Source organism: Didymella exigua (genome assembly GCF_010094145.1).
Source record: "Didymella exigua CBS 183.55 unplaced genomic scaffold M421scaffold_2, whole genome shotgun sequence".
Classification (NCBI taxonomy): domain Eukaryota; kingdom Fungi; phylum Ascomycota; class Dothideomycetes; order Pleosporales; family Didymellaceae; genus Didymella; species Didymella exigua.
This window is the reverse complement of record NW_022984776.1, coordinates 113616-128259: the sequence shown is the minus strand read 5'-3', so window position 1 is coordinate 128259 and position 14644 is coordinate 113616. Positions and strand designations below refer to the sequence as shown.

The following is a 14644-nucleotide window of genomic DNA, read 5'->3' as shown; positions in this document are numbered from 1 at the left end:
GACAGATTTGCAAAGACATACGTGGGCCTCGTGCTCATGTGAGTAGTTTTCATTGTAGCTGCCGTAAACTTCACGGGGAAGGAGCAGACGGACCGCCACTTCCAGCTTCACGCTCACCAGTCAACTGGGTCCACTTGAGTACCTTGATCGCTGGTCAACATCGCGCAAGAGTCTGTTCAGACTGTTACAGCAACCGGTTGTGATTACGATGCGCGTATTCCTCGTCTCGCTCCTGGCTCTGGCCACCACATCCGCCTCGCCAGCTGGGGGGTACATTGCTGACTCCGACGACTCCGGTGGTGTTCCTGTCAACGTCATTATCCCCAGCTTTTTCGACCGCGTTACGAAGGGTACATTGTTAAGGCGTTGGGACGGCTCTCCGGCTATGGGTGCAGAGTTTCAGAAGGCCAAGAACAAAGGGTGCACGCTCTGGGCGCAGATGCACACAGATGATGCTCCGGCAGGGAATTTCTTCGACCCGCAGCGAGATTCGGCTCAAAGTGACTACCTGGAGCTCAGCGGTAAGTGGTCTTAGCACTTATCGGTGCTTGCTTGACCAAAAGCTAGACCTCGTCGACTGGGGCTACTTCACCAAGAAGACGGGTATCAACAAGCCCAAATGCGACATGGGTAATGGCAAGGATGGGTACGGCCTCGAGGCTGTTCTTCGAGCGAAGGGTATCTCGGCCGAAAAAATGGACTGGAATTGTGTCAAGATCACCCACGGTGAACCTAACAGCAAGGCCTTGCCCATCGATCTTCAGTCGTACAATGCCCCGGGTGGCAAGACTTTGAGAGTGCGATTAAATTCTTCAGGTCTGTGTTCTTCGTTGGTTGCTGACATCTTTCCAGTCCACTGGCGCCATCTATCAGTTCGCGATGAACGAGAAAGACGGAGGTAGGTCGTTGTACCAAGAAGGGTTTCACCATGCTGACGCAAGCCCAGTCCTCGTGCTCGCTAAACGGTATAGCCCTGCGCACCAAGCGAACTACCGTATACCTCCCGTTCCTGCAGACCAGCTTCCCGCATTGCGATCTTCCTCTGATATCGCTTGGCTGGCCTGGAAACCACTCCACGATAAAGGCATCAAGCTCAACCACATCGTCACCTGGTCGATTGCAAACGGCGGATCGTCACGACTTATAGCCGCTGCTCTTGACGCAGTCGCAGACGAGACTCAGACTAGTCTGGACACGGATCTGAAGCCATACCCGTGGAAGGAGTTTGACGTGGAACGTCTTTCAGGATCGCTTATACTTGGTAGACGCTATCGACTGAGGCGAAATTTGAGCTGTGCTGACCATTCCAGGCTCTCCAAACGGTCTTGGTATTGGTTACATACTCGGTGAGTCAGCTTGACAGCTGGTCATCCTGAGCAGCACTCACAATACATGCAGTCCAGCACAAGCCTGAGCTCGGCAACAGGCGTACGAAGAAGATCGAAGTGTTCTTGGCCGACACCGCTGCTTCTAATCTGCGTGAGCCATCAGTCTGGTGGGAGCTCGAAGATGCACCTGCAAACGTGAACATACCCATGGAGGGGTAGGTGCTTTTGTTTGTAGCAGTCTTTCAAAGGGTCGTGTGGACCTGGTGTGCTGGAGTCATGAATAGGGTTGTGTCAACACATTGGACCCATAGTTGACGTGCCATAGAGATCGTAACGAATATGTGCCCAATTACATGGCATCTTTGGTAGCATCGCATTCTACTTTTGCCATTACCGGTAGTGTACTAGTCGGAGTTTCTCCTCTTCCTTCTTCTCGTCCCCGGGCATGACAAGCACCACTGCAGGTAGACAATCGACCTGAGGGTTTCCGACGGTCTCGATCGTGCGACAATGGTGCCTGATGTAGAGTTGAATAAAGCTCGAGCCTCACTGTGATAATTACAGAGCCGGCCAGCTGTAGCTGAAGCGCGGCTGTAGCGCGCTTTTGCCGCGTCTCTTGCCCCACTGCGCGTCATTCTCGAAGCTTACCGGTGGTCTCTAAGCAATGCAACATTCTTCAGGTGATAGATCCCTCGGAAAATTGCGCGCCGGATCCGACTGAAGCACCGGCGACGGCCTGTAGGGGTGTGATGGGCGAGCAGCGATCGCGAGGAACAATTGAGTACACTGTACGCGATCGGGTCATCAGTACATTGGTCGAAGACACCTTGGCAGCCAATTAGGGCCCTGAATCAGGCTGAAGGATTCTAGGAGCAGGCTGAAGGATCTGTGTGGGTAGGCTGAAGGACCTCTGGGAGCAAACCCCCAACATGCACTAAGATCAGTTAAGGATTTCTAGTGAACGAACGGTATAGTCAGCCCTGAAGTACACACTCGTGATGGGTATCTGTCATGCGTTGCCTTGTCGAGTATGTACGGTACTGAGCCGAGTTACTCAGCACTTGACCCAAGTCTGCCATAGAGCGAATTCATCAACCCCAGGAGCAAGGCTTATCAGGACAATAGAAGAGCTATTCAAACCAGACAAACCCCTGGTCTAACATGTGAACGACACGCCACACCCTTTGAGTCGGCATATTTCCCGCAACTATCCAAAGATGCCGAAACCCATAGTGGACATGTTGTAGCCCGGAAATCAGTTAGCTCACCATGCGAGATCCTTCGCGGCCAGATAGACATATTCTTGGCAGCCATATTACCCAGGAGGTCTACACGGCCTGGTCGATACGGCGAACGGCCATCTGTATAGCGGAGAAGCTCGGATCGCTTCAATTCAATTGAGGTTCTTTGTCAGATTCTCAGTTGATGGCAAAAGCTGGACACCGTCCATTGCTACTTGGCAGCCTCGGCGATGGTGAGATGGATGTGTCGAGTCAATTCATTGACTCCAGTATATAACCCTCGACCCGCCAACAGCAAGTCATTAGCACACGGCTGGACACCGGTGGGACGTGTTGAGCATAGATGCGGTCTATCAATGAGTAGCCACTAGGTATTTTCACTAGCCCCAAGGCTTTCACCATTGACATGAGTGGATCGGCATTTATATCGCAATAATGACTGGAGCCCAGTGAAAATGCTTTGTGCAGCAACAAAGAGAAGTCCTTGTCCATATAAAAGTCTATTTGATCACACTCGTTCTCACAACCACCATACAGACTCAGCCAGAAGCGAAACAGGCATTGTCTACCACAAGAGGTCTCTTATTCACTCATATCCCCTGAAGACTTTTGCGAAAGCCTTTCCTACCCAGGCACCTCAAAGCCACAAACATGGCTCTTCCTGCAGATCCATCAACCAAGATGACCTCTACCGTTCATGCAACCATGCGTTACCAAGCAAACCAGTCGAAGAAGATGGCACGCCAACTCAGCCTCATAACTGTGGGTTCAGATGCACTCTCTCGTCTTCAGAGGGAGATGAATCATTTCAGCACCGACCTTGGGCTGCATGGCAGGGCCTTCGCTGGGAATCTGTTCCTCTTCACATCCGACCAGATCCTCGACACCGTCATCCCAGGTACTGCCTTCGGCATTCTCGCCGCCCTCTCAGGCTCCATTCTTGATCTTCCAGATCAATGGGCTGGTTCCATCCTTGTCCGTGCCCCTTGGGTCGCTCTCTGGCTGTGGCTCGTCATACTGCAATTCTGCGTGCAGAATCAGCGCAGTCCCAGCTCCGTCGCTGAAGACACTATCAACAAGCCCTGGCGCCCCATTCCCGCTGGCCGTATGACCTCCGAGCAGGCGGACCTACTGTTATCAGGTACCAACATCGCTGCCGGGCTGCTGAGCTACTACCTCGATGTCATGCCCATCTTCTTGGTCTACGTGTGTTTCATCACCGCGTACAACGACTTCGGGGGCGGTAACAAGTCCGGTGTTGTCCGTAATGTGTTCTGTGGCGCGGGTTTCTCGTGCTACTTCGGCGGTGCGCTGAGCATTGCACTCGGTCCGCACGCTATGAGCGCTGCGGCATGGAATTGGACGTTCATGCTTGCTCTCGGTATTCTCGCTACTACGATTCAAACGCAAGAGTTTCGTGACGAAGTGGGCGATAAGGCTCGTGGGCGTCGTACGCTAGTTACTGAGCTGGGTCGTGAGCGCGCGTTCTGGACTGTCTTAGTGACGGTGGCGTTCTGGTCGCTGTACACCCCTCTGCACTTCTTCAAAGGCCGCTGGATGACTGCTCTTTTGCCAATGATGTTTGGTGGTCCTCTATTTGCTACAGCCGTGGAGGCTTACTATAAGGGCAGCAACATGCTGGATCGTAAGCTGTACAAGATCTGGTGTGTCTGGATGTTCAGTTTTTGCCCTCTGCCCTTGTTGGTTAGCAAGCTGGCTTAGCCTCGTACACCAAGGCCACGTTGATGTTCGTGAAAGTGATGGTTTTCGAATCCGTATCCGGCAGGGGTATATATCGTTCTGGGTAACTACAGGTCACTTGGCGCTGGCAGAGGTCTTACCAGCGTTTTTTTCAGGACTTCAAATTGGCAGTTGATAATTACCGCAAGACACCTCTCTCAAGAGGAAAATGCTTAACGCTTAGCGTATACAGCGTTAACCATTGTGGTCGAACTGCTGACCTCGTCTTCTTTTCTTTCATTTTGTTAGCGATTGAACCAATCGACGACGTCAAAACAACATCCTTCAAAGTCCCAGTTCAACCTCACGTATCTCATTCTTAGTCGCTCTTGCTGGTGTTCAGAACGACAGGTCGACGTCGCGTACGAGTTGTCCCAACAGGCAAACGTACAAGGCGTCGCACGACAGGAGGAGGTCTTCTGGACGATGCGGTTTGCCTGTTGCTGAAGGTAGTCAGAGGAGTGTCTTCATCGCTTGAACTTGACTCCACAACTGGCCTTCTCCTGAATCTGCTCGGTGAACTTATGCTGGCTCGAGACAGCCGCGCGGCTTTCCACTTCGAGAATACCGGCACCAGCGGCTCATCGTTCTCACTCTTAGACTCAACACCGGAGGTGTTCGAAGAATCAGTCGCGGATTCACCCTGCTGTGCTGTTCTCCATCTTCGCTTTTTCAATATAAGCGGTTCACCGTCGCTGCGATCACTGTCGTGTGGTACTGGCCTATCTCCAGTCCTTTGACCACCTCGAAGCGATACTTTGTCGCTGTAGTTCATGTCTGACGCCGAGGAAGGCTCCTGAGCATCTGATTCGTCTGAAGATACAGATCGCTTTCGGCTGGGATCCGAGGAAGTAGCCGCGAAAGGAGATCGTTGTGCCGCCCTCCAATTGGCCAATTTTGAAATGAGCGGCTCATCGTCGCTACCGTCGTCGCTACTAGTACTAATATCGCTGGCTGAAGAATCTGGCAAGCTGTCAACAGAATCACTGTCATCGCTGTCGTTCATTTTCAGACCATACGTCTGTCTCCTTCGGCCCTCATATAGCTTCCAATTTATCTCTTGCTCTCCCTGAGACTTTCCAGGTTTGTTCCTCTGCCCAGTCCTTACCCCCTTCAATGCCGCCCGTGCCTTTTTTACGTCCCCTTCCGTCGCATGCGGTCCAGCTTTGACGTGCGCAGCATCAATGCCATAGAGCCACTGAGCATCATGCAGCCCTCCGAAAGCGTGTTCGGTCACCTAATCTGGTCTTGGGACGCCAATCTACCAGAGTTCGTATGTGCCCCGGTCAGAAAAGCCGATGGCGGTGCGGGTCGCAATGCCCTTTTTGCGTACTTGACGCATTACACCAAGATGCTCTTACTCGTGGAGAGAAAAACGCATTGTCTGCATGACTGGTCTTCTCTGAGCTTGCTGGGCGCGAGTGTACTCTAATTCGGTCAAGATCCGATACAGAACTGGATCTTCCGCTTCGTCGACGACCTCATCTTCGGACAATTCTAAAGAAGGATATAATTGCAATACCTCTGGTTCCTGAAACCTGGCTGGTGCACTCTGGATTGGTCTGGTTGATGCATATGGCGGACTTGATAGCCCGTGATGAGCCCGTTGGTGCTGTGGATAGGTCTTCACCAAGGGACTCATTGACCGGGAGCGCTGCGACGACCTGAATTCTTCACTTGCTGTGCCTTTAGTCATTTTCAATGTTCTTTAGTATCGTGTTGAGTAGTTGTAAAGTGGGAGCGAAGTCGCTTCGCCCGCTGTGACGATGAAATATAGAAGGAATTCAACAATGGAACAAGGACGCTTTTGACTTGAGAGACATTGATGCACCGATCCCAACAGTGCCATTCAGGCAAGTATCTCTCGAAAGAGTTGTCTTTGTCTGTGATCCCGCTGTCAGTTCTAGGTCTCCTATTACCGGGCCGGTGCGTTCTGTGAGTTGCGAGGCTAGATCGCTCAGGTCGTTGCACTGAACTAAGTGTTGCCTCGAAACCCCTGTCATCGAGTAAGGTGCAAGACTTACGGGGGTTTCTGTCAATTTTATGGGCGGTGTATAAATGTAAGGTCTTTGATTGCGCATATGCTTTCCCCGCAGGCTGTTATCATGAGCTACGACTTGACTGTAACACCATTGTCTACATCATTAGAGCCCGAGCCCGGCTCCTCTGCATCAGCATCGGAGTTTTCCTGATCGCTCTCGACCAGCTCCTCTTGATCTCCTGATATATCTATGTCATCACCGACCTCGATACCGTCCTCATCGCTGCCAGTACTCTCTCCTTGCCCATCCTTGAGCTGCGCCTTCAACCCTTCAAGCACAGATCCCAATCTAGCCTTCAGATCCGGATTCCACACTTGGCTGATCTGTTTCTCCATCTCTTCAATCTTCGCCTGCAGCTCCTGCATAACCTTATCCTCGTCATCTTCTCCCTCGTCATCTTCATCGAATCCTCTCGGTCCACTATCGACCTCAACATTACCAAATGCTTCAGCAAACTCCCTCGCCATCCTAACATTCATAATAGCAAAAACGACCTCCTCTAGCCCCGGCCAGCTCTCAACCGCCTTTGGCCCCTTCTTCGCGTCTATCTCTTTACCAGCAAGCACCCTCCCCCAAGCCTCCGCAATATCCACAATCGGATTTCCATACGCGCCACACCCCCACGCACCAAGCACCAATTTTCTCACCCCCTTGTTCTCGGCAATCCTAAGCACAGCCCGCATTTTCCCTTCCACAACCCCGCGATCCTTCTTACTCAATCTCTTCACCTCGTCATCCTCGCCCTCCAGGTCCGGAAACCTCAACATCCCGGCGCTGATCACATCAACGTAGAACCTCTCTGCACTTCCCAGCTCTCCAGTACTGTCACCCAACGGCTCAGAGCCGCGGAAAACAAGAACATCGTGAGTAAAGACGCCGCCCAGCTCAGGAAGGCGGTAGAAAGATTCTTTCAAGGATGGTAGTAAGGTTGTGCGCGCACAGAGGAATTCCTCCTGTGATGTGGCGCCCAACAGGACGCCGCCGCCGGGTCGCAGTGGCGACGCCATGTTGAGGATACATACGTTTGGAGTCTTCTTGGCTGACTTGGCATTGATAGTGAGTGTTTTTGCGGCTGTGAGACTGTCGGTGGTGATGACCTTGACTGTACGTGGTTTGGGTGGCGACGTTAGGGGCTTCGGGTCGATTGTAAGGACAGATAAGTCTTTGTCCAGAGAGTCGTTGCGCCGCTTTCCGCTCTTCTTGGGTTTGCCTTTCGATGGCACTGTGTTTTCGTCGTTCACTTCCGGTCCGTCTTTTGCTTTTCGTCGACCCTGGCCTTTGCGTTTGACGTATGCGGCGCCTTCGCCACCATTGATGGTCTTCTCGATGTCGATGCTCGACACTGATCCGGGGTCTGCAATGAGCTCGCTACTGTCTGCACCGCTTCTGGCCTTTGGGTTCGAAGCGAGAATGGATGGCACGACTTTGTTGATAACGTGACGTGCTTGCTTTGCGCGGATGTCTTTGCGGATCGCGGGCGGTGCTAGACCTTGTGACTTCTCCGTCCGTCCCATACTTGAAGAAATAAGCTAACGTAGAACGAAGAAAATACTGATTGAGGGTCGAAAGGAATTGTTGTTGTAGAGTTTGTGACGTTGGAACACCATGATGGTCAACTCAGTAGATGTAAGATTCAGGTTGGGCAGTTTTAGCCGAGTGGGTCGTCACTCTTGTTATGCTCGAGGCTTTAAAGGGAAACACTGCAGACGCTGACGTAATTTGGGCATTTAAGTATATGGTGTTCGCTGCTGTACTAGTTACAGCGCGAAGGGGTATCATGAACAGAATGCCACCTCCGGTGGTGTCCACTACGCTACCTGTGCCTTCTGATACATATACGCAGCAACATCAATCACGTCCCCATCGTCGATTTCCACCGCAACTTCCCCCACGCGCCTCTCGTGCCTTTCCCTGTATTTATTCCTCGTGCAGACCTCCATCTCTTCCATTAATTTGGGCTGAAGCCCAGCAACAAGCACGCCTTCCACCCTCTTCCAACCCTGGAGGTTCTCCACATATTCATGGTACACGGCTGGTGTCATATTCTCTGCGATGGTTTCTGTAGCCGACCACTTGCCCCCAGGCGCTATGACACAGGCTAGGTGTATGGGGTTGGTCCAGCTGCAGCTCAGAAATATCGGCGGGGAGGTATTCACTATCGTATTATAGAGCTGCCTGCGTGACCAGGGAACCACAGGCGGAGGAGAGGGCGGGATGAAGGACTCGTAATTATAACAACATTTGGGGAAGGCCTGGAACCCAGGCGGGAGGTAGTCAGCACCGTCTGCCTCGACTGGATATTTCGGAGCGTCCAGAGACTGCGGTTTTGGCGGCGGGCTGGAAGTAGCCAACCCATTTTGGACGCTATCTGATCGAATACGTGGGTGCTGCGACTCTGCAGGGCTTGACGGAGGACTGGAGGCTTCCAGCTCATTATGAGCACCATGCACAGGACTTGAGGAGCGCGATCGTGCGAAATGAACCTTGGAATGTCTAGGAGGGCTTGGAGTAACGCTGTAGGCCTCGGAAGGGTCCTGGCTGACTCCAGCGCAGACCGTGCGAGCAGCCTCGGTAGACTGCGGGAGAGAAGACATTGTGTGAAATTGTAAAGTTGGAAGTTTCTGAATGTGTTTAATGTGTGATGGATGAAATGCTCAAGTGCCTCCTGAGGTGTATTTGGACTGCGGAATAATTCATGAGTGTCTAAACCTTGGTTTACCTTCGCGAATCATACTTCAGCCTGTAGACGAAGCCTACTACTGAGGACCTCCAAACCCTGGTATGGCCCTGAAATCAAGCACACTTCTGGTTCAAATACTGATTCGAACATTGGATGGCCCAACAAGTTATTGATCACAGAATACTCGTGGGTGTCGGCTCTTCTCCGATTATGTCCGAACATCTCTTGCCCCTACTTCACGCGTCCACTAAGCGCTCACACGTCTGCAATAACTGTTTTGACGGTCGCGACTGTTTCATGCAGTGCCATGGATGTACAGAGCCGCAATCGATGGTGATTGCTGGCACTATGCTGTTCTGAGCGAGGTGGCGTGCGGTGAGGCGAGCAGGCAGGCACCAGAGCAAACGCGTCAACAGGGCTGTTTCACACAGCAGCGTCAAGCCGTGATGCAGATAAGCATTTTTCGTTGCGATGACTGTTTTGCTCAGCGAATAGCGGGTGACGGTGAAAGTGGCACTGTGGTATTCTCGCGTTGCTCGCTCGGCTGGGTTTCCATGATGTAGTGGATTAGTGAATCGCTTCCTGGGCTTTCCAAAGGTTTCGATTTGGTGTTGCGGGAAGGCGCGCTAACAATCACTCGGCGTGGACCCACAACGCGCTGAGGCAACCTAGGCTGGAGCTTCACCGTCACCGACGCAGACCCGAGCTCTTACTTAAACTACCACGCCCGCCTGCACTCCACCTCATCATCCCCATCACCCGCCACACACCCCCGCCCACCTCTACCACGTCGCAGCTCTCGGCAGCGCTTTCCGCACCGCACATAACAACACTCTTGCTGCACATAGTCAGATAATCGCCATAATGTCTGCCGAGCCAGGCCACGCAACACAGAAGGCGGACCTGTCCAAGTAAGTTCGCCCGCCACAGTATACATGAAAATAAGACGCAGCTGCTAACAGCACACCAGGAACCCCTCAGGCGCCGAGCCAAAGGGCGTACGTACCGCTCAACATGATGCTGAGGTCACTGACACTGACCCGCCACAGGAAGATGAGATCGCCACAGCCATCCTCAAGAAGAAGAAGAAGCCCAACTCCCTGATGTAAGCAATACGAATATTCAGACCGAAATGGTATGCTGACCCTCGCAGCGTCACCGATGCCGTCAACGATGACAACTCGATCATCGCTCTCTCGAACAACACCATGGAGACGCTCCAGCTCTTCCGCGGTGACACTGTCCTGGTCAAGGGCAAGAAGCGCAAGGACACAGTCTTGATCGTGCTCGCAGACGACGACCTCGATGATGGTTCCGCACGGATAAACCGCGTCGTTCGGCACAACCTGCGGGTCAAGCACGGTGACGTGATCACCATTCACCCTTGCCCCGATATCAAATACGTACGTGTCTTGCCTGCTATCATGCCAAGCTCAATACTGAATACTCTCACAGGCTAAGCGCATCGCCGTCCTTCCTATCGCAGACACAGTCGAGGGCATCACCGGCTCATTATTCGATGTCTTCCTCGCCCCATACTTCCGTGAAGCCTACCGACCGGTACGACAGGGCGACACATTCACCGCGCGCGGTGGCATGCGGCAAGTGGAGTTCAAGGTCGTCGAGGTTGACCCCCCAGAGTTCGGCATAGTCGCACAAGATACCGTCATCCACTGCGAGGGCGAGCCAATTCAGCGCGAGGATGAGGAGGGTAACCTCAATGAGGTTGGTTATGACGACATCGGTGGCTGCCGCAAGCAGATGGCTCAGATTCGTGAGCTCGTCGAGCTGCCTCTGAGGCATCCCCAGCTCTTCAAGTCGATCGGTATCAAGCCCCCGCGTGGTATCCTCATGTACGGTCCTCCGGGTACCGGTAAGACGCTCATGGCTCGTGCCGTGGCCAACGAGACCGGTGCTTTCTTCTTCCTGATCAACGGTCCCGAGATCATGTCTAAGATGGCCGGTGAGTCTGAATCAAACCTGCGCAAGGCCTTCGAGGAGGCTGAGAAGAACTCCCCCGCGATTATCTTCATCGACGAGATCGACTCGATCGCCCCTAAGCGTGACAAGACCAACGGAGAGGTCGAGCGTCGCGTTGTCTCCCAGCTCCTCACCCTCATGGACGGCATGAAGGCACGCTCCAACGTTGTCGTCATGGCTGCGACCAACCGCCCCAACTCGATTGATCCCGCTCTTCGTCGTTTCGGTCGTTTCGATCGTGAGGTCGACATCGGTATCCCCGACCCCACCGGCCGCCTCGAGATCATGCAGATCCACACCAAGAACATGAAGCTTGGTGACGACGTCGACCTCCAGGTCATTGCCGCCGAGACCCACGGTTACGTCGGTTCTGATCTGGCCTCCCTCTGTTCAGAGGCTGCCATGCAGCAGATTCGTGAGAAGATGGATCTGATCGATCTGGACGAGGACACGATCGACGCTGAGGTCCTCGACTCGCTCGGCGTCACTATGGAGAATTTCCGCTTCGCGCTCGGCATCTCCAACCCCTCCGCTCTTCGCGAGGTTGCTGTCGTCGAGGTTCCCAACGTTCGCTGGGAGGACATTGGTGGTCTCGAGGAGGTCAAGCGCGAGCTCATTGAGTCCGTGCAGTATCCCGTCGACCACCCCGAGAAGTTCCTCAAATTCGGCATGTCGCCCTCACGCGGTGTGCTCTTCTACGGTCCTCCCGGTACCGGTAAGACGCTGCTCGCTAAGGCTGTTGCCAATGAGTGCGCTGCCAACTTCATCTCCATCAAGGGCCCCGAGCTGCTCTCCATGTGGTTCGGTGAGTCTGAGAGCAATATCCGTGACATCTTTGACAAGGCCCGTGCCGCTGCACCTTGCGTTGTCTTCCTTGACGAGCTCGACTCCATCGCCAAGTCTCGTGGTGGCTCTCAGGGCGATGCCGGCGGTGCGTCCGACCGTGTCGTCAACCAGCTGCTTACTGAGATGGACGGTATGACATCGAAGAAGAACGTCTTCGTCATCGGTGCCACCAACCGACCGGAGCAGCTCGACAACGCTCTGTGCCGTCCTGGGCGTCTCGACACGCTCGTTTACGTTCCCCTGCCCGACCAGGCCTCGCGTGTCAGCATCCTGAAGGCCCAGCTCCGCAAGACCCCTGTTGCTGCCGACATCGACATTGACTTCATTGCGTCCAACACACACGGCTTCTCCGGCGCCGATCTTGGGTTTGTGACACAGCGTGCTGTCAAGCTCGCCATTAAGCAGTCGATCGCTCTCGATATCGAGCGCCGCAAGAAGGCCGAGGCCGAAGGTACGGACATTGACATGGAGGACGAGGGCGAGGATGCTGTCCCTGAGCTCACCAAGGCTCACTTCGAGGAGGCGATGCGCTCTGCTCGTCGCTCGGTGACAGATGTCGAGATCCGCCGCTACGAGGCGTTTGCACAGTCGATGAAGAACACGGGCGGTTCGAGCTTCTTCCGGTTTCCCGATGGCGAGCAAGGGTCGAGTGAGCAGAACACATTCGGGGCATCTGGCGAAGACGAAGACTTGTACAACTAGGCGGGCGGTTTTTCTGGTACACGAATATTGATATGGGCTCATGACTGACGTGGTGACAAATCTGGGCTTTTCATGTCGCATATTCACACAGAATAGATGGCGAGTGATGGCGAGTAATTGTGGCGCGAAAGCATGTTGGAGCATGCGATGCGCATACTGAAGAAATGGTCAACGATGTGAAAGTGCTCAGTCCAAGTTTGTTCCAACGAGTTTTGAAGAATGCATGTTCAACGATGTGATTGCGGTGTTCTGATTGCGGTGTTCTGATTGCGGTGTTCTGATTGCGGTGTTCTGATTACGGTGTTCTGATTCCAGTGGTTCTAATCTAGTAGTTGATTCCAGTGGTTCTAATCTAGTAGTTGATTCAAGTGGTTCTAATCTAGTAGTTGATTCAAGTGGTTCTAATCTAGTAGTCTTGATTCAAGTAATTCTGATCTAGTAGTTTTGATTCGAGTAATTCTGATGTAAGTGCTAATCCATATCAATATCAACGAGTTCTCCACTGAACGAATGCATGTTCAACAATATCCAAGTGCTTGGTAATGTGCGTGTTTAGTAGTTCCAATCCAGTAGTTCCAATCCAGTAGTTTCAATCCAGTAGTTCCAATCCAGTAGTTCCAATCCAGTAGTTCCAATCCAGTAGTTCCAATCCAGTAGTTTCAGTCCAGTAGTTCTAACCCAGAAGTTCCAATCCAGTAGTTCCAATCCAGTAGTTCCAATCCAGAAGTTCCCATCCAGTAGCTCCGATGCAGCAACTCTAATCAAAAGCTAATCCATGTCAATATCAACAACCCTCTCCAACTCCCTCCTTACAACCCTACTCCCCTCGCGGACAACCAGATCAGGCACGCGCAGATCCGGGCCCGAAGCGCCGTCACCCGTGCCGGCGTCGTCGCGCATGCACTCTCGTATGCGGGCCATGGCCAGGACGTGAGCGTCGTGGGCCGTCGTCGCCTGGCCCGTGCGGAACAGCTCGGCGATGTAGGCGCGCAGCTGGGCTTGGAAGCCGCTGGTCTGCAGCAGCTGGGTCAGGGTGCCTTCTATGCTGCGGATCCCCCCGCTGCTGAGCAGGGAGCTGTAGATGCTGTTCCGCAGGGCCGAGGGTAGGGCCGAGGCTTGGGCGGGGGTCATGGGGATGGACATTTTTTCCAGTCGTGGGGTGCAGATGCCGGTGTGTTGCTGCTGGGTTGGGGGTTTGGTGGGTTGGGAGGCTTGGTGTTTGTGCGTGTCGCCGTGCTCTAGACAGTGCAGCTCTGCTTGGGAGGCTCAGTATTTGGTGTTTGGTGCTGGTGTTTGGTGCTGGTGTTTGGTGCTGGTGTTTGGTGCTGGTGTTTGGTGTTGGTGTTGGTGTTTGGTGTTGGTGTTGGTGTTGGTGTTTGGTGTTGGTGTTTGGTGTTTGGCGTTTGGTGCTTGGGGCTCAGTATTGGGCGCTTGGTGCTTGTCGACACGCAGTGCTCTAGACAGTGCAGCTGTTTGACGGCTTGATACCAACACGTGTTGGCACAAGGTGCTCGCAACGGTGCCGGTCGAGACAGGCGGTAGTACGTGGGATCCTGGAGATCGGCCGCGCTATTCTTGGGCGGCGGATGGAGTCAGTCGCTGTTTGGTTTGACGGCCGAACGGTCTGGCGTGGTTTGGTGTCGCGCACGTGCGCACAGTCGTCGATCAGGGAGCTGCGGTGGTCCGCCGAGTTTTGATCAAGGGCCGTCGCTGTAGATCCTCCTGGAGGAAGTGGAGGCCCGGCCAAGGCTGCGGCTCCTGTGAGGTTCTGCGAGGTGATGCAGCCGCGGTGTTGGGCGTAGTCCCGGAACAGCGCTTCTTCGAGCAGACGCAGGGACCGCCACAGGACTCGGAGATGAAGGCGGAGCCAGGGTACGTAAGGGAGGATTGCGACAACAGACGGTCCGTTGCAGCAGCGGACCGCGCAGCAATGCTCGGTGTTGAGTACAGAAGCAGGCGTTCGGTGTGGCTTGGGCTATTGGTCAATGAACATCACCGGTCGGGCTTTGCCGCATCGGTGGCCTCGCTAGCCGCGTTGCCGGCATGGGTTGGCCTGGAGAAGGTTGGGGCTGCGCCGTGTCGGCA

At 53.7% G+C, this 14644-nt stretch overlaps 7 protein-coding genes across 7 annotated transcripts; 3 read left to right on the top strand and 4 right to left on the bottom strand.

Moving 5' to 3' along the window:
- Window positions 1-73: 73 nt before the first annotated feature.
- Window positions 74-1681, top strand: M421DRAFT_415538 (uncharacterized protein). The gene is made up of 6 exons (XM_033590737.1): window positions 74-521; window positions 568-797; window positions 853-898; window positions 947-1261; window positions 1311-1346; window positions 1399-1681. Exons 1-6 carry the CDS (start codon window positions 209-211, stop codon window positions 1545-1547), a joined length of 1089 nt encoding a protein of 362 aa, XP_033453424.1. The 5' UTR covers window positions 74-208; the 3' UTR covers window positions 1548-1681.
- Window positions 1682-3367: 1686 nt separating this feature from the next.
- M421DRAFT_97396 (uncharacterized protein) lies at window positions 3368-4291 on the top strand (the record flags this gene model as incomplete). The annotated part of the gene is made up of 1 exon (XM_033598500.1): window positions 3368-4291. One exon carries the CDS (start codon window positions 3368-3370, stop codon window positions 4289-4291), a length of 924 nt encoding a protein of 307 aa, XP_033453423.1.
- Window positions 4292-4460: 169 nt separating this feature from the next.
- On the bottom strand, window positions 4461-5392 carry M421DRAFT_191317 (uncharacterized protein). The gene has a single exon (XM_033587994.1). It carries the CDS (start codon window positions 5313-5315, stop codon window positions 4629-4631), a length of 687 nt encoding a protein of 228 aa, XP_033453422.1. The 5' UTR covers window positions 5316-5392; the 3' UTR covers window positions 4461-4628.
- A 964-nt stretch (window positions 5393-6356) lies between these two features.
- M421DRAFT_415537 (uncharacterized protein) lies at window positions 6357-7929 on the bottom strand. The gene has a single exon (XM_033590736.1). It carries the CDS (start codon window positions 7863-7865, stop codon window positions 6420-6422), a length of 1446 nt encoding a protein of 481 aa, XP_033453421.1. The 5' UTR covers window positions 7866-7929; the 3' UTR covers window positions 6357-6419.
- Window positions 7930-8124: 195 nt separating this feature from the next.
- On the bottom strand, window positions 8125-9034 carry M421DRAFT_415536 (uncharacterized protein). Its single transcript, XM_033590735.1, has one exon. The coding sequence runs from the start codon at window positions 8943-8945 to the stop codon at window positions 8160-8162; it is 786 nt and encodes a 261-aa protein (XP_033453420.1). The 5' UTR covers window positions 8946-9034; the 3' UTR covers window positions 8125-8159.
- Window positions 9035-9799: 765 nt separating this feature from the next.
- Window positions 9800-13020, top strand: M421DRAFT_415533 (cell division cycle protein 48). The gene is made up of 5 exons (XM_033590734.1): window positions 9800-9942; window positions 10002-10029; window positions 10081-10136; window positions 10185-10434; window positions 10487-13020. Exons 1-5 carry the CDS (start codon window positions 9896-9898, stop codon window positions 12557-12559), a joined length of 2454 nt encoding a protein of 817 aa, XP_033453419.1. The 5' UTR covers window positions 9800-9895; the 3' UTR covers window positions 12560-13020.
- A 91-nt stretch (window positions 13021-13111) lies between these two features.
- Window positions 13112-13702, bottom strand: M421DRAFT_88443 (uncharacterized protein; the record flags this gene model as incomplete). The annotated part of the gene is made up of 2 exons (XM_033597665.1): window positions 13112-13327; window positions 13373-13702. 2 exons carry the CDS (start codon window positions 13700-13702, stop codon window positions 13112-13114), a joined length of 546 nt encoding a protein of 181 aa, XP_033453418.1.
- Window positions 13703-14644: the final 942 nt, after the last annotated feature.

Bases quoted from the DNA above. Each gene is read 5' to 3' on its own strand.
- M421DRAFT_415538 (XM_033590737.1), top strand. From the start codon at position 209: ATGCGCGTATTCCTCGTCTCGCTCCTGGCTCTGGCCACCACATCCGCC. The intron at 798-852 runs GTGCGATTAAAT...ACATCTTTCCAG, and splicing joins CGGGTGGCAAGACTTTGAGA to TCCACTGGCGCCATCTATCA. The intron at 1,262-1,310 runs GTAGACGCTATC...TGACCATTCCAG, and splicing joins TTCAGGATCGCTTATACTTG to GCTCTCCAAACGGTCTTGGT.
- M421DRAFT_191317 (XM_033587994.1), bottom strand. From the start codon at position 5,315: ATGAACGACAGCGATGACAGTGATTCTGTTGACAGCTTGCCAGATTCT.
- M421DRAFT_415537 (XM_033590736.1), bottom strand. From the start codon at position 7,865: ATGGGACGGACGGAGAAGTCACAAGGTCTAGCACCGCCCGCGATCCGC.
- M421DRAFT_415536 (XM_033590735.1), bottom strand. From the start codon at position 8,945: ATGTCTTCTCTCCCGCAGTCTACCGAGGCTGCTCGCACGGTCTGCGCT.
- M421DRAFT_415533 (XM_033590734.1), top strand. From the start codon at position 9,896: ATGTCTGCCGAGCCAGGCCACGCAACACAGAAGGCGGACCTGTCCAA. The intron at 9,943-10,001 runs GTAAGTTCGCCC...ACAGCACACCAG, and splicing joins CAGAAGGCGGACCTGTCCAA to GAACCCCTCAGGCGCCGAGC. The intron at 10,030-10,080 runs GTACGTACCGCT...GACCCGCCACAG, and splicing joins CAGGCGCCGAGCCAAAGGGC to GAAGATGAGATCGCCACAGC.